The 22,796-nt window shown below is 33.7% G+C and overlaps 3 protein-coding genes across 4 annotated transcripts; all 3 read left to right on the top strand.

Moving 5' to 3' along the window:
• The first annotated feature begins 836 nt into the window (after nucleotides 1-836).
• LOC125843315 (uncharacterized) lies at nucleotides 837-16,346 on the top strand. Of its 2 annotated transcripts, XM_049522547.1 has the most exons (4): nucleotides 12,347-12,758; nucleotides 14,242-14,292; nucleotides 14,683-14,745; nucleotides 15,245-16,346. In XM_049522547.1, the coding sequence occupies exons 1-4, from the start codon at nucleotides 12,530-12,532 to the stop codon at nucleotides 16,075-16,077; spliced, it is 1,176 nt and encodes a 391-aa protein (XP_049378504.1). In that variant the 5' UTR covers nucleotides 12,347-12,529; the 3' UTR covers nucleotides 16,078-16,346. The 2 variants fall into 2 exon arrangements, with proteins under 2 accessions (XP_049378503.1, XP_049378504.1); XM_049522546.1 differs by lacking the exons at nucleotides 12,347-12,758; nucleotides 14,242-14,292; nucleotides 14,683-14,745 and adding an exon at nucleotides 837-1,202 and having other exon boundaries at nucleotides 15,245-16,343.
• On the top strand, nucleotides 5,089-10,822 carry LOC125843307 (formin-like protein 3). The gene is made up of 3 exons (XM_049522537.1): nucleotides 5,089-5,596; nucleotides 8,675-8,737; nucleotides 9,450-10,822. The coding sequence occupies exons 1-3, from the start codon at nucleotides 5,326-5,328 to the stop codon at nucleotides 10,589-10,591; spliced, it is 1,476 nt and encodes a 491-aa protein (XP_049378494.1). The 5' UTR covers nucleotides 5,089-5,325; the 3' UTR covers nucleotides 10,592-10,822.
• A 2,795-nt stretch (nucleotides 16,347-19,141) lies between the features above and the next one.
• Nucleotides 19,142-20,839, top strand: LOC125843319 (uncharacterized). Its single transcript, XM_049522551.1, has 2 exons — nucleotides 19,142-19,423; nucleotides 20,033-20,839. The coding sequence occupies exons 1-2, from the start codon at nucleotides 19,255-19,257 to the stop codon at nucleotides 20,803-20,805; spliced, it is 942 nt and encodes a 313-aa protein (XP_049378508.1). The 5' UTR covers nucleotides 19,142-19,254; the 3' UTR covers nucleotides 20,806-20,839.
• The last annotated feature ends 1,957 nt before the right edge of the window (nucleotides 20,840-22,796 follow it).

The raw sequence follows: 22,796 nt of genomic DNA, 5'->3' as shown, positions 1-22,796 counted from the left end.
ATGATTTAGAATTGACATGACCCAATAAAATTATACTAAATAATATAAATAAAGTGAATCATGGACTCCACTATTCTTTCAGCTCATCATATCCCAAAATAAAAATAAAAATCCGGACACCCTTCTTCTTCAACTTCGAAAGTTTTTCTTTTTTTTTTTCTTCTAAATTGAAAATTTTATCAAAATTATATCTCTCAATATTAGGAATTGGCAAAAAAAAAAAAAAATTATTGAAATATTTTTGTCAGAAAATTTGAATCGCTAAGTACAAATATAATTAAATTTTTATATATTCAAAATGATTTTTGTAAAAAATATTCAAAATGATGTTCATGTTTGAATGTACTTTAATACAATATTAAAAGTGAAAATTGAGTTAAAAATAGATTATTTTAAAAAATTAAATAATTTTTATGTTTAAATTTATCGTAAAAGTGGAAGTAAAAAGAAATGAATTAGGAAGATGAAAATTTTAGAATACGATAAATGAAAAATGGTTTAATCCTATGATACGAATATGAATAATATTTGTATTTAAATTTGACTATTAATATCTTAGGTAATTATTTAACCATAAAAAATATTTTTATTTATATTATAAAATTGAAGGAGTAATTGAGTGATTTTCAAATAATTTTATTTTTAAAAAAAAAAAACTGGCAAGAAAAAAGAAGAAGAGAAGACCATGAAAGAGAAACAAAAGGCAAAAAATTAAAAAAAAAAATGGATCTCATAAATCAGAATATAATTGCAATAAAAAACTCCCTCACACAACTAATACAAGTTATATCTCTCCCATAGTAAATTTTTTCCAATATTTGCATGTCCTTTTTTTTCCCACACTTGTATTTACTTCTCTGCAACAAAACATCACCATTTTTGTCACTATCTTCACCTTTATTTCTCTCAAAGATACAATCTTTTTCATCCATTTTCTCTCTTAAAGCTCTTTGCTTTGCTTTAGAGCTATTATTTTTTATTTGCAGTGCAAAAATCACTAAGAATGTTAGAGGGAAACTCTGATTCTGATATAAAACCTGGGTTTACAATACCTTTGGCTAAGATTGTACCTATAAGGTGCAGTTCAAGAAAAAGGGCTCCCCCAAATATCTATGTTCCTACCCATTTTCGCCCTTCTCCACGACTACACAACCAAGGTTTACGACGGGGTCGAGGTCGCCCTCCGAAACAGAGGGCAGATGGTGAGATAGAGATATGATTTTATATATCTAGTACTATATGAGTAACATTGTTTTTATTTGTGGGCTTTTATATGTTGTTTATTATGTTTAGGTGATCGTGCTATTTTGTTGATGTTACTGTGTGTTTTTCTAGGTCATTTTTCCTTTTATTACTACTTTGATTTGTTTCACTTGAGTCGAGGGTTTTTCAGTGTACTATGAGGTACTGGCAAGATTTGTGTATATTCTGCTGTTAGTAGGTATGCTGTTATTATTGTTGTTTCTTTGTGGGGTTTAGTATTAAAGTAGTTCTACGAATTCTAGGTCAACCACCTAAGCTGCATACAATAGGTCCTTGTTCTCGGGCCCTTCCCCAAACCCTGCTCATAGCTGGAGCTTTAGTGCATCGGGCTGTTTTTTTTTTTTTGTATATATATTGATTTCTTGTGTGTCATTTGCATGAATGCCTTTATTTTGAGATGGTGTTTAGTTTTTGCTAGTATGTAGTCTTGAATTTTTGCTCCTGAAATTTGTGATCTTTAATTTTAGCCCTTTAGCTGGATAACTTTAAATTAGATCATAGATAACGGTATTTTGACTCACAAAATTTCATTAAATGAGTAGCAGGAGCAAAAACTAAAGACCACCCCAAAATAGGGTCAATCCGTGTGAAAACTTGATATCTTATCACATATATGGGATTTGGGCCAAAGCTACTCGGTTTTTGGAAGCCATATGTTAAAGCCTACATCCGCCCCTGATTCGCTATATTTTTCATTCCTATATAAATGATACTAGTGAATGAGGTGACTTTAAACTGATTGGTGAGAGTTCATATGGTACTCCCAATTTGATTAGGACTGAGGTATAGTTGATATAAAAAGTTGAAACCACAAAAAAGCATATGTGAAGTTCTAACTTTGGAACACTCGGCCTCACAAACTAAATGCTTACATCTTTTTTTAACTAAAGGTTCAGTTAGTTTTCAAGAAATTCTAACTTGAAAACATCCTGCTTCAGTAAGTTCTATAACTGTTTAGTATAAATCTTTTTCCTTTACTTCTTCCAATTTCTTTAGCTAAATTTTTCCATGTTGATGTTGAAATGCCATCCATGGTGGCAACAAAAAGTCCAGCCTCCCAACCTTTGCGACGTCAACCAGGTCGCCCCAGAAAACAGCGATCAGAAGGCGAGCCTCCTCATTTCGCCATACTTTTGCCTCTTATTAATGATTTTGAGCTTGAGTCATGTATAAAACTTTAAAGTTTGCCAATATGAATTGGAATTGTGTCACAAAGATGAAGCTTTTTGGTGAGTAATATGTATGCTAACAAAAAGATAACACAAAAAGTTCACATTTTTCAGTAAGTTCTAACTTCAAAGTAAACATCTTTTTAAACTAAAGATTTAGCATGTTTTCAATAAGTCGTAAATATAAAGCATATATCTTATAAACTAGCCTTAGTTTTAACTTTAAATTGTTAATGCTGTTAGCTCCAGCAGTTTCACCACCTCCAGCATCACCATCGGGGTCGACCAGAGATAGTCCATTGCAAATTTCAGTTACAACAAGTACTCCAGAGGCAGTTGCCCCAATTCCATTGGGGTCAACCAGTGATTGGTGTACTCCAGAGGCAGTTGCCCCATCTCCATTGGAGTCAACCAGATATAGGCCTTTGGAAGTTCCCTCTGGTGAAGAGGAGACAAAGTCAAATGTAAATCCGTCAAGAATACTGAAGCATCCTCCTAAGACAAATTATACACTCCAGCACATTCTTGATGAAAACTCGAAGAAAGTAATTGTTAAAGTCGAGTCTTTATTGGTGCAGAATCTGCTTACTTCTGGGAATGACGTTGACTACATGGTCCATCAGGCCAATTCTACCTTTAAATATTTGAAAGGGCTTGGTGCAGATTATGGCTCTTCTTATAGAGATGTCGCAGAACACATTAAATATTGCTGTGATTTGCAAGACATGGAGAAAGAAGAAACTATGTTGTCTTTGTCAGCATTGCAGAAAAAATATGAAAATGATATACTTAGTGTAAATGATGTTGAGGAAGATTTGGGGCGTACTCGAGGAGAACTGGAGATGGCCAAGAATAAAAAGAAAACTTTGAAGAGGCAAATCAAGGATCTGAAGACAGAGGTAGCACGTATCGAACATGAAGAAGAGTGTCTGAAACATAACGAAATAAAATACAAAGAAGCCCATGAAGTTGCAAAAGCCAAGATGGAAGAACTTGGCACCCAGTTGGAGGCAGCTCAAGCAAAGCAAAGGGAAATTGAGCAGCGCAAGAATGCAGCTCTCCAGGGAATTGAATCCACCACTCGACACCTACAATCCACATTTCTTGATAATCTCGATAAGTTGGATTTTTGATACTCATTGAAGAAGCTCCCTACTAAATGAACTGGAAGTCCTCTTGACCATCTTGAACTGTTTTGGGAGTTCATATTTGCAGCAGCAGACAAGAATTATTTCTTCATTTGGTTATCGTCATGTAGTAGATTCTCCTTAAATTTTCTTGTCATGCTTTCTGTCTTTTAGCATGTACAATCTTGCAGCATCAGACTGCTTTTTTACTTCTGTTTTATGTCAACTTCCTATGTTCTAGTACGAAAATGACTTAACTACTGTCTTTTGCTTCAAGGAAATCCTTAAAACTACTGTGTTCTTCTTATCCTGTAATTTGACTATATATGCACATTTGCATTTGATTATGTTAATGTCTTCAAAAAGTGGATATGTAACAAAAATCTCCTATTTTGGTTTCAAGTTTCAACCAATACTATGTCAAAACGCCTACTTAATCGCTCACTCTGATAATAGAAATTTAAGAATTATTTGTCAGAGTTCACTTTGTTTATTCACTAATGGAAAATAAACAGCTCCATTGTTTTAACTTGTTAGTTTGGTGATCAGATTACTATTAATTTGCTCATTTACATGTGTAACACCCCTGCAGTTGGTCTTCAAGATTGTGTGGCATCAATTTATCAGTCCGAAGCAGCAACCAAAGCTAAAGGATGTTGGATAAGTGTTGTGGTGAAAAATCAGATAGGCCAAACCAATACTCTCCAGCTATGCAGTCACAGTCAGGATTAATAAAAGAAGTGAAGACAGAAATTGAAGATGTTGCACCTGATATTATTCAAGGAGTTACTGATGAAGGTCCTCGTACTACTGTCGTTCAAGTGACCAATGTCAGTCCCTCAATAGAAGAATGTTAGTCCGTTGATACAAGAAGAAGGACGAACGACTAACTGTAGAGTGATTTCCACAGTTGGCTTAACTGCAGAGAACTCACCAAATGAACTAGTCCTCTTGATATAACAATAGAGTGAGTTCCACTGTTAGCTCTATTTTTTAAGCAACTCTAAAGCATCTATCAAGTTCTAAATTTGAAGCATACATCATCAGAAGTAAAAAGATTTAGTTTGTTTTCATTATGTTCTAACTTCCAAACATACAGATTGTTTTCATTTCTCAGTACACTTTTAAGTTTAAAGCATGTATCTATCACTAAAGCTTTAGTAAGTTTTCCTTAATATCATTTTGAACTTATTACTTAGAATCTACCACCTATCGCCTGAAGTTCGTATAATTTAAGTTATATGCTAGCTATTATATCATAGTGATTGAAAATATATTGCTCATGTCGTTTTGTGTTTATGAAGAAATGTGATTAGTGGGGGATTCATGTAATAGATGTCAATTTGTTTTGAATTGGTTATTGTTATCATCAGTGTCATTGTGATTCATTCGTTTTAATTTATGAGTCTTATTTTTCTTTTTAATTTGTTTGAAAGGAACGTCATGTTCGATATTTAGTAAAATTTTCATGACTTTTTTTTCTTCTTCATTTTATATACTTGCCTTGTATGACATGACCAAGATTACCAGATTTGAGGCGCAATCGAATTATATTATTGAATCTAAAATTTAATGTAACAACATTCTAGAGTTTTTTTTCCCACACTGAACTACTTCATCAACCAAAATCCATTTTTATTCCTATCAAGAAATTGTCTATTTCGACCATCATTTCTCTCTTAAAGATCTTTCCTTCTTCGCTTAGATTTTAGAGCTATCACCTCAATTTTCCATTCAGAAAAGCCCCTTTTCAAGCAGAAGTAAGAATGTCGGTGGAGAAAAACGATATACCACCTCCACCTGTGATTCCAAGCCCTTTGGCCCCGATTTCACCTACAAACAGTATTTGTGATCCTACCATCATGGACGATCATCAACGCAGAGTTGGTGATCGAACTTCTCCTGGTAGGAGGCACAATTCAAGAAAAAGGACTTCCCCAGATTTCTTTGTTCCCACCCCTTTCGGCCCTTCTCTACGATTACACGGCCAGGGTTTACGACGTGGTCCAGGTCGCCCTCCGAAACAAAGATTAGATGGTGAGCTACCTAACCTCTTACTTTATCTTAATGATTTTATATCTGCTACATGATGTTTTAGTTCAGGGCTTGTTTGTAGGACTTAGTATTAAAGTAGTTCCAGAGGCAGACTCATAGGATTCTAGGGCAAATACCTCAAGTGGGGGATGGTTGGTTTGGTCTCCTTATATGGACTTGGGCAATCCTCCCCTCCCCTTATAAGCTATCCTATGAGGTTGAGTTAAGCCCAGGGGCTAAATATATCATCATATAATCGATTTCAATTTGTTTGGAATTAAGACATAGTTATTGTTATCATTAGCGTCGTCGTGATTCATTCGTTTTAATTGATGTGTCTTATATCTATTGTCATGTTCGAACTGTTGAGGATGATGAGTTGATTAAGGACCATATTCAGGGATTTTATCAAGATCTTTTTACTGAAACTGAAGTTTGGAGACCAAGCTGGGAAGATGATAATCTGAGAAAATTATCAGACGAAGATAAAGAGTGGTTGGAGAGGCCTTTCACTTTTGAAGAAGTGGAAAGAGTAATCAACTCTTTTGATGGTGACAAAGCACCAGGTCCGGATGGTTTTAATCTTCATTTCTTCCAGAAGTGTTGGAATACTGTCAAAGATGACGTATGGAATGTTGTGGATGCTATTCAACGGAAAGGCACCTTTGATAGAAACATAAATTCTACCTTCATAGCTTTGATACTTAAAAAGAAGGGAGCAGTGGAGATAAAAAACTTCAGACCAATTAGTCTTTTAGGAAGTGTATATAAGATATTGGCTAAGTTGTTGGCTGAAAGATTGAAACTGGTTGTTGACAATTTGATCTCTCATCATTAGAATGCCTTCATTAAAGGTAGACAAATAATAGATGCAGCTTTGGTGGCTAACGAAAGTGTGGAACATTTGTTGAAAATGAAGAAGAGAGGTATAGCCTGCAAGCTTGATCTTGAAAAGGCTTATGATCATGTTAATTGGGCTTGCTTGATCAATGTCATGAAGTTGATGAATTTTGGGAACAAATGGCTTGACTGGATTAGATTCTGTATTTCTACAGTTAGAGTTTCCATCTTAATAAACGGAGGTCCTCATGGCTATTTCAAGTCTCAAAGAGGGTTGAGACAAGGAGACCCCCTATCTCCTTATCTATTTGTTTTAATAATGAAATTGTTGAGCAACTTGTTAAAAAGGGCTGAACAATTGGGTTGGATCAAGGGGTTGTGTATTGGGAGAAACAATTGTAACAATGTAATGTTGTCTCATATTTTGTATGCAGACGACACTCATTTATTATGTGAGGCAGATAAAGAACAATTTCTTTATCTTAGAGGAATTCTACTGATTTTTGAAGCACTGTCTGGATTGAAAGTAAATCTGGGAAAGAGTTGTATATTTAGTATAAATGCGGATGACTGTATAGGAGACTTGGCAAATATTTTGGGGTGTCAGGTGGAAAAATTCCCTATAGTTTACCTTGGATTTCCATTGGGAGTGAGAAGGAATGACCAGAATATTTGGCAAGGAGTTTTGGATAGATGTGCCAACAAATTAACTCCCTGGAAGAAATAATATTTGTCACTTTGGGGAAGATTCACATTGATTAACAGCATTTTAGATAGTATGCCTTCCTATCTAATGTCATTATTTGCTATGCCTGATGCAATTGAAAGAAAGATGAACTCTATGAGGAATAAGTTCTAATGGGAAGGAAATAGGAGCAATAAAAAGTTTCACTTCGTTAGATGGCAAGTGGTCACTAGGGCAAAGGAAGGGGGTGGATTGGGAATTAGAAACTTGAGATAGCACAACAAAAACATGTTGTTTAAGTGGCTTTGGAGATTTAGCAGGTACGAAGTGGTGGTCTGGATCAAAATAGTTGAAGCAATCTATGGTAGCAGACAAGGCTGGAATCCCCATTCAAATATTTCATACTCTAAAGAGGGAGTATGGAAAGGGATTTGTAAATTATGGGTCGAGTTTCAACAATTCACCAAATTGGAGGTGGGGAATGGAGCAAAAATAAGATTTTGGACGGACTTATGGACGGGTGATGTGTGCTTGAAACAAAGATTTCCTATTTTTTTCAGTTGTTGCAATAACAAAGATGGAGTTGTGGCTGATTTTTATTCCAACACGGGATGACAGATGAATTTTAGAAGGAATTTGAATGATTGGGAAATTGACGACTTCTGTCAATTGCTCCTTCAACTGGATTATACCCACATTGATCAGAGCAAGGGGGATTCACTAGTATGGATAGCTAGTAATGATGGAACCTTCTCAGTTAAAAAGTGTTATAGCCTTATAATGAAGCAAACGAGATTTTGGGATACTAGTTGGCCATGGAAAGGGATTTGGAGAACTAAGGCACCTATAAAGGTAGTTTGTTTTGGTTGGATTGCAGCATGGGGAGCTTGCCTTGCACAGGATAATCTTCAGAAAAAGGGTTTTGCACTAAGTAATAGATGTTACTTATGTGAAGAAGATTTGGAGACTGTGAATGACCTTTTTTTGCATTGCAGAATAGCTAGACAATGTTGGGAATTTTTCTTCAGTATTTGCGGGATCTCTTGGATCATGCCTCAGCGTGTGAAGGAATTATTGGAGAGTTGGCAGCACCAGCGAACACACAAAACTTTGAAGCAAATCTGGAGAACTATACCTTTGTGCATATTCTGGACTATCTGGCTAGAAAGAAATAAAGCTTGTTTTGATGGGCAAAAAGACCATATTTCTAGAGTTAAAAACAAGTGTTTACATAATTTGTTTTGGTGGTGTAAAAGTAGTTTCCTTGATAATATAGATCAATAAATGGAGTTTTTGGAGCTGCTAGGGAAATGTTGTAATTGACTGTATGGATATTCCCAGCAGTCTTTTGTAACTTTTGGTTTTTGTACCTTCTTGGTACTTAGTCAATAAACCTTTCCCTTATAAAAAAAAAGTTAAAGCATAAATATTCTTAAGCTAAAGCTTCAGTAAGTTTAAATTGTTAAGCTTATATTTTTATCCTTTACTTACTTCCAATATCTTAAACTAATATTTCCATGTCTTTGATGTTGAAATGCCATCCATGAAAACAACAGAAAGTTCAGCCTCACAACCTTTGCGGCGTGGTCCTGGTCGTCCCCAGAGAAAGAGATCAGATGGTGAGCCTCCACCTTTCCTCACTCTGTACTTATGCCTCGTGAACATTCTATTTTTTTCTCTGTTGGGGGCATATTAAAGTAGTTCACTAATTTATTAAGTTCCTATATAAATGATAAAGGTGAACAAATTTTTAAAACATAAAATATGATCAGTGAGGGCTCATATAGACGATCCGAACTTGTTTAGGAATTAGCGTTGTTATTATTGATGTATAAAATGACAAAATTCCAATATGTTTCATTGTACTGGTGCTATAACACTATTTTTTATTATTTATTTTGTATAACCAAAACCGCTGAAAGGATAACCGGCTACCTCTATTTTCATTTCCCACCCTTTTGATAATGGCAGAGAAACTCCAATCTAGAATTTCCTGTTAAAAGGCCATGTAGTTTAAGATATAGAGCTTCCCGATAACTGCCGCATTTTGTGTGATGCATTTCCTCAACCTGTAGAACGTCTCGAAGGAAACAGAGAACATTACTTACTCTCAACTCTTATTTATTTTTTTGAGCTCAACTCATCTTCAACAATCAGTGTTTCTGCATTCTCAAATTTTTTATGTTCTTCTACAGTACTATCATGTGTTTCTTCATTCAAAAGTACTATATAAACTACATTTTCTTAGTAAATTCTTAAATAGGTTCTGTTAACAACTATGTTTCGTTGTTTTTTTAATATACTGAACTGTTGACATTGTTAATGTGACAGCGGCGACAAATGCTCCAGAGGTAGTTCTCCCACCTCATGTGCCGCCAATAGGATCAAACCAAAATATTCCTGAGAAAGTTTCGATGAGCACAAATTCAGAGCTAGTTCCCCCACCTCTTGTGCCTCCAACAGGATCAAACAAAAACATTCCTGAGCAAGTTTCGATGAGCACAAATTCAGAGCTAGTTCCCCCATCTCCTGTGCCACCAACAGGATCAAACGAAAATATTCCTGAGCAAGTTTCGATGAGCACAAAGTCAGAGCTAGTTCCCCCACCTCCTGTGCCACCAATAAGATCAAACGAAATTATTCCTGAGCAAGTTTCGATGAGGACAAATTCAGATTTAGTTCCCCCACCTCCTGCGCAACCATTGGGATCAATCAATGATATGCCTTCACTGATTCCTTGTGATGAAGAAGATGATCAGAGAGAGACAAATTTGAAGGTGAATCCTTTATCAAGACTGGAGACACCTAAACAAACACCTTCTTCCCAAAACCAAATGCCTGAAAAGTCAAAAAGAGTGTTGACTGATGAAGTCCAGTCTGTATTGGTGTCTCGTATCTCCTCTGGTACGACCACCAGTGTGGATGACATGGTTAACTTTGCAAATGGTGCTTTCTCCACATTGAATTGGATCGGTGATGATTATGGGTCATTCTACCAAGATGTCAAGAACATGATTTCTTACAAATATGATTTGTTCATTGCAGAGAGAGATGGAGATATGTGTTCTGTTTCCGAATTGGAGAAACAACATTTAGATGCTGTTCTTCGTGCGTATAATATTGAAAAGGAAATCGAACATACTCAAGCAAAACAGGAGAAGGATAAGGAGAAGAAGGAAAAATCGAAGAAGCTAATAGAAGATGTAAGAGAAATGATTCAGCAATTGAAAGAAGTGATTCCCAGCTTGGAACAACAGGTTGCTGTTATTGAACAAGATGAGAAGTGCATGAAAGATGACGAGCAAAAGCATAGAGCAGCCTATAGGATTGCACAAGATGAGGTTGAAAAAGTCAGTACCCAAATCAATGAAGCTAGAGCAGTGCAGATGGATGCTGAGCGGCGCAGGAATGAAGCTCTCCAAGGGATTGAATCCACCACGCGACGGCTACAGTCTTATGTAGAAGAAAGATAGAAGAGAAACATGAAATGATGGTAATGCACACTAGTGTGTAAGTCTCTAGTTGAACATGTTTTTTGTTTTGGGATCTAGCAAAGTAGTACCAATTTTCAATAATTTGAACCTCTCTTATATATTTTGCCTTTCAGTTTTGTTTGTGTGGTGCTTAGTAGATAGAGTTACCCAGTATCGATGCTGGTGAAATGTATTAGGTACTTCGTGAAATTAGTCGAGCTATGTGCAAGCTCGCCCCGATATTAAAAAAGGAATGGACCACAACTTGGGGGATCTTTGTTGGACAATTTTCTGATGTATTGGTGACATTTTCATCTACAAGTTAACTGTGGTTTCTTGAGTTTATGAAGACATATGATTAGTAGGAATACATGTAATCGATTTTAATTTGTTTGGGATTGAAGCATAGTTATTGTTATCATCAATGTCATGATTCATTTGTTTAATTTATGTGTCTTTTTTTTCTTTTTTAAGTTGTTGGTAAAGAATGTCGTGTTCATAGTTAGTAAAATTTTCATTATAGTTATTTTCATTTTATATACTTACCTTATAAATGACACCATCAAAATCGTGAGATTCGAGGTGTGATTTGATTATATCATTCATATCTCTCGGTTAAGATCACAAAATTTCAAAATCTTTTATAGTCACAATATTATTGTTATTTTCATCATTTTTCTTTAAATTTTTTCTTCTTTCCCCTTTTATCTATTTCTTTGAAATTTTCTTTCTATTTTTCTTCTTTCTTCCCCATAAAAAAAGAAACTTGATGGTAGTGAATAAAGAACTCCCTAGAATTCTTGAATTTCATGCAATCAAATAAATAAATAAAAAAAACTTCTAGGTTTGTTTTTTCCAATGGATTTTTGTGGATAGAAATGAAAAATCTATGAATTTGAAAAATCAATAACCTTTTGTTTAAATTATCTAATAATAATTTTATTCCCTTTATTTTTTTCCCAATTAATTAACTTTCATTGTCAACATAACCTTTTAATTTCTATATTTTACTGATACAAACTCTTATTTATGATAGGGTGTCAAATGCATTTCTCTTATGTACTCGTTATAAACTTGAATGCAACCCTTGTTAGAGAGTACTAAAAGAAATTATTAAGTTTTGGATGTAGTACTTCAAAGTTATCATTTTTCCTGAGTAATTAGTTTTGTGTCAGCTCTGTTGATAGCGGATCAAAGTTTAATTGAGCTTAAGTAAATTTTGAAAAAATAGAGCAAATCACAATGTTGAGTTTAGACAATTTCTGTATGATGAGACAAACATCAACAAGGACGTTCAGTCCATAAGAGTGGAGTGTATGTGACACTCTAGCTTACGATAAGAGTCTCAAATCAACAAAGCACAAAAGATGTTAGATATATAACTATGCACGACTTACACCATAGCGATGATTTTAAAGCCTATGAACCTAGGCTCAAAGTGAACAATATCAATACACCAATATGTTACGAATTTTTATCATATGAAGTAAGCCATTTTTATTTGTCAAATTTTTATTTGACATATTCATGATAATTTTACTATGTCATTTTGAATATAATAAAATTAATATTTTTAAAAATAGCTATAATTAATAATAAATTAAATTACCTCTTAATTTTTTTAAAATAGACATTTATTTTTAATACGGTGAACAAATAAATATAAACAATCAAATATGATTTAAAAATCTCGAAAGTTGCACTAGTATTTCAGCTCTTTTTCCCACACTCCTCCACTGCACCTGTTGTTCTTTTTTTGTGTTTCTGCAAACCAAACCAAAATTACTTATAAGAAAATTCCACCATTATCTTTGTTTTATCATTAGCTCCATTTTTCCACCATTTTTAATCTCTCTTGAACCTCTTCCCCTTCAAAAATTCAGCTAATTTTTCATGTATTTAAAGATCCCCTTTTAAGCAGCAGAAGGAAGCTAATCAATGTCAAAAACAATAGAAATTCCACCTGGGTTTACAAAAACTTTGTGCAAAAGAATGAGTATTGATGATAGTTACATGCAAGATGATAAGAGGAAAGTTGGGTCTGTTAATGAACTTTCTGGTAAAAGGTGCAGTTTAAGAGAAAGAGTTGCCCCAAATCTCTATATTCCTGTCCAGTTCCAGCCCCGTCCACGTACACCGGGTCGCCCTCGGAAACAGAGATCAGATGGTGAGCTAGCTACCTACTCTTGCTTTATGATTTTCCATCAACATTTGGGTTTCCGTCTAGCGTTTGGTATCCGTATTAGGGTCTGACTAAATTATCTGTAGTTGCATTTTGTTGGACATGAGAAGCATTCTATTTTGATTCTAAGGTTTCTTCGTCCCAATTTACGTGACATTGTTTGACGGGATACGGAATTTAAGAAATAGTAATAGAAAAACTTTGTTATATTTACCAAATTGCCCTTATCAAAGTTATTTTAGTATTCGCTCTATCTCAATTTATGTGACAGTTTTTGGATTTTGAGATTCAAACAAGTCTATGTTTAACTTATTCATTTTGACAAATCAAGAAAAGACAATTTTTTTTTGAACTTATTATACCCTAAATTAAATAATTTTGAAAAAGGTAAACTTATTGAAAATCTTAAATTTTTAATTCATTCACTTCATAATTAATAAGAGTAAAATGGTAAATTTTTTATGTTAATCCTTAATAGATGTGTCAATTCAAGAGTGGACAAGTAATTATGGACAAAGGGAGTATCTTTTAATATTTTGAATTGGCACTTATTGTGAATAATAATAATTTTTACTTGATTTACTAATATATAAATTTCATTTCAAAATTGAAGATTCCGCAAATTCTTGGTCAAACTGGAACTTTTTGACTCTTACAAATGAAAAGTGTCACATAAATTGGGATAAAGGGAGTAGTAACTTTTAGTTGACTTTTCTTGACAATAAAATGTTAAGCGAGACAAATGGAAATGGTGTTGCTAAATAGTTGTCAAATAAGAAAATGTGATTCTTTTTGGGACTAACAGAAAGGATACCACATAAATTGGGATAGAAAGGAGGGCAGAATGTATACAAATCTTACCCCTTCCTTTGTGGGATAGTGAGGTTATTTCCGATAGACCCTCGGTCTGCTCAAAAGAAGTGTAGTCATAACATGATAGTAGATAGAAAAGACAATAACAATACAATAGCAAGATCAACAAAACAATCGAAGTAACATGTAGTAGTGCGATTGAATAAAAAGAATACTATGCAAATACTGGGTAAGACTACTAAATAAGAAGATGAGAAAAGGAGGCTAGCTCCCTATCTCTCCCTCGGGAAACTACCTGCTACCCTTCTACCCTATATCAATGGGGGAGTTTTAGGAGATTAAAACACTAGGTAGAATTTGAAGAATGAAGAGAAATGTGATATGTGAGAGATCATATAGTCGTGTCCAACTTGTTTAAGGAACGAGGCATTGAGCTGGTTTTCAGTAAGATTTAGTAAGTTTTCAGTAAGTTGCAACATAAAGCTTACATCTGTTTTTGACTAAAGGTTTAGTAATTTTCAAGAAGTTTTAACTTTTAAAACGTCCTGCATCTTCTTAAGCTAAAGCTTCAGTAAGTTCTAACAGTTAAGCATGTATCTTTTTCCTTTACTTCTTCCAATTTCTTAAACTAAATCTTTCCATGTTAATATTGAAGTGACAGCTTCACGACGCAGACCTGGTCGCCCTCCGAAACAGAATTCAGATGGTGAGCCTCTTCCTTTTCCCGCTCCGTACTTTTGCTTCATGATTAATGATTTTAAATCTAGAAAACTAACATCCTGTTTTGGTTCATGATCATTGAAAGTTCATATAGCCGACTAGCTGTCCCCAAGTTGTTTAGGAATGAGGATAGTTGTTGTAAATGAATTTTCGTTCCGGTTTGCCATTTGTAAAGCTTTGATGTGAAAAAGGAAAAGAGGGAAATAAGAGAGTATGATATAGTTGAGACCACAAAAATATGTTCCACTGTTAGCTCTATTTACTTTTAGCTAAGTTTCAACCGTTAAGCATTTATCGTTTTCCTTTGCTTGATCTAATTTCTCAAACTATGTATTTCCATGTTGTTGATGTTGGATTCCATCCATGGCAACAACAGAAATGCCAGCCTCACAACCTTCACGGCGTCGCTCAGGTCGCCCTCGGAGAAAGATATCAGATGGTAAGCCTCCTCCTTTCCCCACTCCTTATTTTTGCTTCATGATTAATGATTTTTAATCTAGTGAAGTAACATTCTGTTTTGGTTCAAGGTTCCATTTCCTTTTTTCTATGTAGAGGTTACTAGTAAAGTAGTTCACATATTGTTTAAAATTCCAACGTAAATGATAAAAGTGCATTTGATGAATTTTTAAAGGGAGAAACATGATCAACGAGGAGGGTTCATATAGCGGACCTGAACTTGTTCGTATTGGTGCTATAAAATTATTTCTTTTGTTTCTGCACAATCGAAATCACGGTAAGGAGAACCGGTCACCTCTGTTATCATTTGTCTTCCATCAACTTTTTTCAACATCTTTTCAGTCCAAGATTCCTGTTAAAAGTCCGCGTCTTTACGTTTTGCCAACATGAATTAGAATTGTTATAATGATGAAACTTCTCAGTAAGTTTTAACTTTAAGTTGTTGATGTTGTTAATGTGACTGCCACAATTAGTTACGGAAGCTCCAGCAGTTTCACCTCCTACACCACCATCGGGGTCGACCAGAGTAGTTCCAGTACAAGTTTCTGCGACTGCAAATGCTCCGGAGCCAGTCACCCCACCTCCCGGGCTACCATTGGGATCAACCAGTCATAGTCCTTTGGAAGTTCCCTTTAATAGTGAGGATGAGCAAATAGAAACAAAGTTAAAGATAAATCCTTTATTAAGACTGAAGAAACCCCCAAGGACAAATCGTACGCCCGAGATGCTTGATGAAGAATTGAAGAAAGTAATTCTTAAAGTTCAGTATATATTGGTGCAGAAGCTGCTTATTTCTGGGAGCGATGACATTGACTGTATGGTTCATCAGGCCAATACTACCTTTACATATTTGAAAGGATTTGGTGTTGATTATGGCTCTTTTTACAAAGACGTCACAGAGTACATTGAACATCGCTACAATTTATGTGATGCAGAGAGAGAAGAAACCTCGTTGTCCTTCTCGGTGTGGGGAGGAAGTTATTTAAATGCTATGCGTACTGCAAATGATGTTGATGAGGTTATCGTTCGTACTCATGGAGAACATGAGAAGGTCAAAGAGAAAATTGGATCTTTGAAGAGGCACATTGAAGTTCTGAAGCAAGAGCTAGAACGTATGGAACACGAAGATGAACGTCTGAAACGTGATATGATAAAATATAAAGTAGCACAAGAAGTTGCAGAAGCCAAGAGACAAGAACTTGGCACTCAGTTGGAGGTAGCTCAAGCAAAGCTAAGGGAAATTAAGCAACGCAAGAATGCAGCTCTCGCAGGAATTGAATCCACCACTCAACGCCTAGAGTCTACATATCGTTGATGATCTCGGTTAGTTGGATTTTATATCCTCTTATTGAACTAGCTCACCTACTAGATAAACTGAAAGTCCTCATGACTATTTTGACATGTTTTGGGACAGGTTGTTTCTTCGTTTAGTTATCGGTATGCAGTAGATTCTCCTTAAAGCTTCTTGTCATGCTTTCAGCCTTAGAACTTGTGGCTTCAGAGTGCTTTTTTATCTACAGTTTCATGGATGGCATTGATTCCACCCAGGGGTGGCAAAATCAGCCCATAAAATCATGATCCGCCCAACTCATTTAAGTTTGAACAGGTTAATAACACGCTTATTTTGTGCGTGTTCTCAAGGTTTGAAGGGTATGGAGGTTGGAAAATTATATAGTAAATAGTCAGTAATCTAACATAGTACTATATTAAAGTAATGAATGAAAACTTAGCTCAACAATGAAAATTAAATTTAAATTTATTCGAGTTGATAAATTATAATTGTTGAAAATATATTGCTCATGAGTATGCTGATGCGAGGAAACAAGTATCCCGTGAAATTTGTGTTACTTATGTTGATGAAAGGCAACAAGTATCCCGTGAAATTAGTGAGTTAAGCGGGCAAAAAAAAGTAGGGAAAAAGGACAAATATACCCTCGAACTATCGTAAATGGTATATAAATACTTTCTGTTATACTTTTGAGACATTGGTGTCCATGTCGTCCAAAAATTAGAACATATATACCCTTTATACTAAGGACATATACGCGTCATAATCTTATCCACAGATCCGACATTTATTAAATATCGAATCGACGGATAAGATTGCTCCCTATTTAGTCTTCCGTTAGAGTAAAGGGCATACATGCTCTAGTTTTGGGACGACAGGGGCACCAATATCCCAAAAGTATGACGGAGGGTATTTGCTACCATTTACGATAGTTCGAAGATATATTTTTTCTTTTTTCTCAAGAAAGTATGGATCACAGCTTAGGATTCTTTGTCGGAAAATCTTTTGATAGNTTAAATTTAAATTTATTCGAGTTGATAAATTATAATTGTTGAAAATATATTGCTCATGAGTATGCTGATGTTAGGAAACAAGTATCCCGTGAAATTTGTGTTACTTATGTTGATGAGAGGCAACAAGTATCCCGTGAAATTAGTGTGTTAAGCGGGCAAAAAAAAGTAGGGAAAAAGGACAAATATACCCTCGAACTATCGTAAATGGTATATAAATACTTTCCGTTATACTTTTGAGACATTGGTGTCCATGTCGTCCAAAAACTGGAACATATATACCCTTCATACTAAGGACATATACACGTCATAATCTTATCCACAAATCTGACATTTATTAAATATCGAATCGACGGATAAGATTGCGCCCTATTTAGTCTACCGTTAGAGTAAAGGGCATACATGCTCTAGTTTTGGGACGACAGGGGTACCAATATCCCAAAAGTATGACGGAGGGTATCTGCATACCATTTACGATAGTTCGAAGATATATTTGTCTTTTTTCTCAAAAAAGTATGGATCACAGCTTAGGATTCTTTGTTGGAAAATCTTTTGATAGATATTTTCTTCTACTTGCAAATTGATTAGTTACTATTTCCAGTTTCAGTTCAAATGAACTTTACAACTAATTTCTGCAACAAAAATATTCATTTGAGAAAAAATATGAAAAATTGAGCCCTTGTTATTATCACAGGCATTGAATATATTCCTGACAAGGCTAAAAAGATAAATAGAGAAGAAAATTCTGAACTTTCCATTTGTATCATTTGAAGAAAAAAAGTTGTTTTGTTTTCAGATTATTATAAAGTGGTCCATCAGTCTTAATTAATGTGACATATTTCGCTTTCAAGATTCAAACTGTGTAAATTTTGATCAATATTTTAAAATATATCTTTTATTATTTTAACATGAGAAGACCTTGTAATTTGTAGTAGTAATTTTTATATTTCGAGTTCGATTTATTTTGATAGAAGAAGAACCAGAAATTGGCCCTGGATTTATCATTTTTTAGTATCAAAATTTTATTTTAAAATATTGAGTTGCTCTAATTCATTTTAGCTTAAAAAATTAATTAATTAGACTTTTTTTTACATATTACATAAATTAATCAATTAGCTTAAAAATATTACATAAATTACAACGAGGAGAGTAAACTTTTTTTGAGAAGTACTTTTGAAATTTTGACCAAACACAAATTGTTCCTTTGTTGTCATCATAAATGCATTTTAAATCAATTAACTACGCTTTCAAAAAAGAAAAAATCAAAATTGGCAAATTTTGATAGTTTGGCCAAATAGGCTATTACTTCATCTAAATATCACTCCATTATTCTTTGAACATGTTAAATTTAATATTTTGAGAAATGTATTAGATATTTAATAGTATTTAGCAGAAATAAAATAAAACAAAAAAAATAAATTATCTCTCAATTTTCTAAATCAAATCAATTTTATTGAAAAAACTACATTTTTTACTACCGAACCAGTAAAAATGGACAGAGAGAAGTAATTTATTATATGCAGTTTTTCATGGTTTTGTCTCCTTGTTTAGCCCTTTTCCCAGGGGCGGCACAACGTAATTGGAGGCCTAAAGTAAAATTTCAATTGAGGTCTAACAAATTTCATATATATTTATTTTTAAAATTATTTTTTATAACTATTTAGATGCAAATTATTACTTAATTTTTCTATAAATGATTTTTTCGAGTACTTCTTTTTATTTAAAATGATTAGTTTTAGGTAAAATTTTATCAATTAACGTTAAAAAATATTATTTTATTAAAGCAATCATTATTTGAATTGTTAGCACAATTCTATAAGCAATAAGTTGACAAACTTTAAGCAAAAATGAATTTTAAAAAATAAATAATGTGAATGTTAGAAAAGAAATATAATAAAAATATATATATATACTTTTTATTATAAATAATTAATTTTTTTAATAAAAAAATAACACAAAATTTGTACTTGATAAAAATTTGAAGCCTTCCAAAATTGGGGGCCTAAGACACATGCCTTAACTTTTATATGGCAGAGCCGCCCCTGGGGGCCACAGTTAATTGATTTCCTTCCCTATTTCCTCTGCATTTTTTTCTTCAGCTAGCTCTATCCATCTTTGAAGTCCAAAAATCATTATCCCTATTTTAATTTGGTGTCTCGAATCAACAATCTTTTGTTGAAAAACAACCCCAACAATGACAGAGAAAAATTATATTTCAGAAATACCACCTGGATCTACCAAGTTTGTGCCTAGAAACATTGAAACTCCAACAATTTATCCTCATCAGAGTGAGAAATTCATGGATGATTTCGAAAGAGGTGGACGAGGTCTCCCTCAGAAACAGATAGCAGTTCCAGCAGAAGGTAAACTTCAATTTTGCTTTTTTCGCGTTTATGAGTTTTAGATTTTAGAAAGAAAAAAAAAGAACAGTTTGCTGAATTCTAAATAAATTATTGGGATAAGGCACAAGTATCCCTAAATTAGGATAGTAAGGTTTTATTATCCCTGGACTCAGATGAGATGCGTGAGAGATATTTGGATGACACATAAGCCAAAAAGATATACAAAATTACAAAAAGAATGGGTCAAAAGCTAATAGGACCTTAATTTAGTTAAGATGTGTCTCTGAAATTTCGATCATAATCTAGAGAATACTTATATCTTATCCCTAAATTATTTATCAAATATTTAGTAGATTTTAACACAAAAAACTATAGAGTTTTGCCCAACCTTATAGCTCCGCCCCGTCCCCATTACCCACTTTTGCCTCATCATTAGGAGAGGGGAGGGAAAAGGGAAAACAAGGAGCGCACCAAGTGAACTAGCCTTCAATGTCGAGGTTGATACTAAGGGGCGGATGTATCAATGTTGGTACGGATTCAATTGAACTCATAAAGTAAAGTTTTGATATTTTAGATTTTGAAGTGAAGTTTCAAAAAGTACTATATCTTATGATATTGTTGATTTTGAAGCGTCATCGATGGCAATGCCAACAATTCCATTGGGATCGAACATGAATACGCCTCTACTAATCATAGATGAAGAAGAACAGAAAGATGAAAAGATAAATCTGAATCCGTTGTCATTACTGAGTCCACCACCAAATCCATGTCGGATTAATGATTTTTCATCTTCTCACATCAACGAAGAATCAAAGACCATAATCTCTCATGCCAAGTCAGTTTTGGTGTTCCAACTCACCTCTGGAAGCACAAAAAACATTGAAGCAATGATTAAGTGTGCGAACAATGCCTTCTTCAACTTGGATTTTCTTGAAGCAGATTATTCATCTTTCTACAACAATGTTAGGGATTTCATCACGTATCATTATGATTTGCTCATAGCTAAGAGACAGAGAGAAATGCAGTCATTTCCTATAGAGCTGAAGACTAGATATGAAAACGCGATAACTTGTGCAAATGATCTTAAAGATGAGATCTTTCAAACACAAGGACATATCGCGATGGTTATGAAAAAGAAGGAAAGTTTAGAAAGACAGATAGAAGACGCGATGGAACTGATTGGTAAGCTGAAAGAATGCGTGGCTGTTCTAAAACAGGAAGAAGGGGCTTTGAAATACGAGGAACAAAAATGTGTTGTAGCGTATGAGATTGCAAATCATGAGGTGCAAACAATTTGTAATCAAGCCGAGGCAGCTAAGAATGTACTGAGGGAAATTGATCAGCGCGAAAATGCAGCTCTCAATGGCATTGAGTCAGCCTTGCATCGTCTAAAATCCATATAATCTTAACTATTAGTTTCAGATACAATGTACACTCTTTTACCTGTTTTTAGCATATTTCAAGGGTGTTTTTATTGAGCTTTTTCGAAGTAAAGTTAACTAAGTACGCGAATTCTTGTGAATATGATTCTAGCTTCACTCATTCGTATGTGTTTTATCATTTACATATTGCTGGGATTGTCTGAAAATAGAACTGATTTCACTCTAATTCGTGATAACCAGGTTTGGAAGTAGCAAACGATAGGGGATTTCAGATAGTTTCTTTTGAAGTTTGGTGCATTAAGTGGTACCAATTGTTGTTGAAGAAGTGGAAACCTTCATCAGATTACCAGTTACAATATAAATGAAACTATCGACTTTAAACTATATTGAATAAATTAGAAACAAGTAATGTCAGGGAGGGTTCGTTTTGGTTTGTAGCGTCCAAAAAGTGTCCCTTTTGAAGCCGGACTATATAAAAGAAAATAGATTTAGGGGTACTTGAAAATTTATTTTTGTGGGCTCACCTGATAGGGTTAGGCTGATTTTTCTTGGGCTTTTTCCATTTCTCCTTTAAATTATTTTGGGTTTCTAACTTAATAACTAATACAATATACAGAATGCTATGAAAATTGATATGTATACAAAAATAAAATACTAACATTATAATTTTCCGCTAATATAAAATATAGATACAAAATATCGACTAATAATTAATTTAATAAAACAACTTGAAATAAGGTAATGATAATTCATTGTTTAAGTAAAAGAGGCGTAAAAAGATTATAGTAATTTCAATAATAAAACATGTAATTTTATGAGTTGTTATAGAAATATGACAACAAGGATAATAACAATAATAATATAGTAGCAAAAATAGTAGTGCAAAAAGATAATTTGACATGTTATAAATTTAGAAGCTCGAAAAAATGAATTAAAAAAAAATGTCAAAATTGGGTGTCAACCACTATAAGTTACTTATAGTGTTCCTACAAGCCAACAATCTTATGCTACCTTCTCTTATTTTATCCTATGTGTTGTATACCTTATGTTTGATATGATTATTACTAATTTATTTGTTGTTGTATGAAGCAACACCTCATTTGGCATTCACATTTATCATATGATACTTGCCTTGTGGATATGTTAGGACATTATTTTAATATTTTTGGCTTTTACTTTTCTTGTATATGATACTGAGAAGAATGCAAGTTGTCAAATTATTTTGTATGAATAGTGAGGATTTATATAGTCAATTTTGACTTGTTTCAAATTGAGACTGAGTTATTTTTGCTATTATTGTCGTTGTGGTTCATTTATTTTAGTTTTTTGGTGTCTTATTTTTCTTTTTAATTTAGTTGAAAAAATGTCATATTTGGAAACGTTAGAAAAGATGAAATTTGTGTTTATGATCACTAACTTATATCCATGAAACTTGTTGGACATATATTAAAGTTTCAATTGCCCTGAACATGTGTGGATTCGAATAAGTTAGACTAATTTTGTTTTAATGTCAAGAGTATTTTCTACGTAATTCAGATAAACACTATAAGGATAATTTAATCGATTTACTACTTTGGTTAATATTTTCCTAAGGGATGTGAAAAATAACAAACATGACAAGTAAAATGAATCGGAGGGATAATAAATTTGGTGGTGCGAGGATGGAATATATAATCATTCTAATATGTTGTTAGAAGTAAATGACATGATCAAGATTATAAGATTCTAGACATAATTTTATTACATTATTAAATTTCTAATTTAAGATTATAATACTTTAAAGTATTTTTTTTACATCTCTCCGTCAAACTAAGTAGTTGTCTGGACATGATTTGATTGAAATTTGATAGAAAATATTATTTGACGTTAAGTTGAAAAAATGATTATTTACATTTTACAATTTACTTTGTTTTGGGAGGTTAGGTTCTTCAATGCAATAGGAAGAAGCTAAAATACCAATTTTCTAGTTTGATTTGTAGTCTTTATTTTGATAATTTCAACAAGGAAAAAGG

The sequence above is a fragment of the Solanum stenotomum genome, chromosome 10 (assembly GCF_019186545.1).
Source record: "Solanum stenotomum isolate F172 chromosome 10, ASM1918654v1, whole genome shotgun sequence".
NCBI classification, from domain to species: Eukaryota; Viridiplantae; Streptophyta; class Magnoliopsida; order Solanales; family Solanaceae; genus Solanum; species Solanum stenotomum.
Note: the sequence above shows the minus strand (reverse complement) of the source record. Positions and strands in the feature narration are given on the sequence as shown.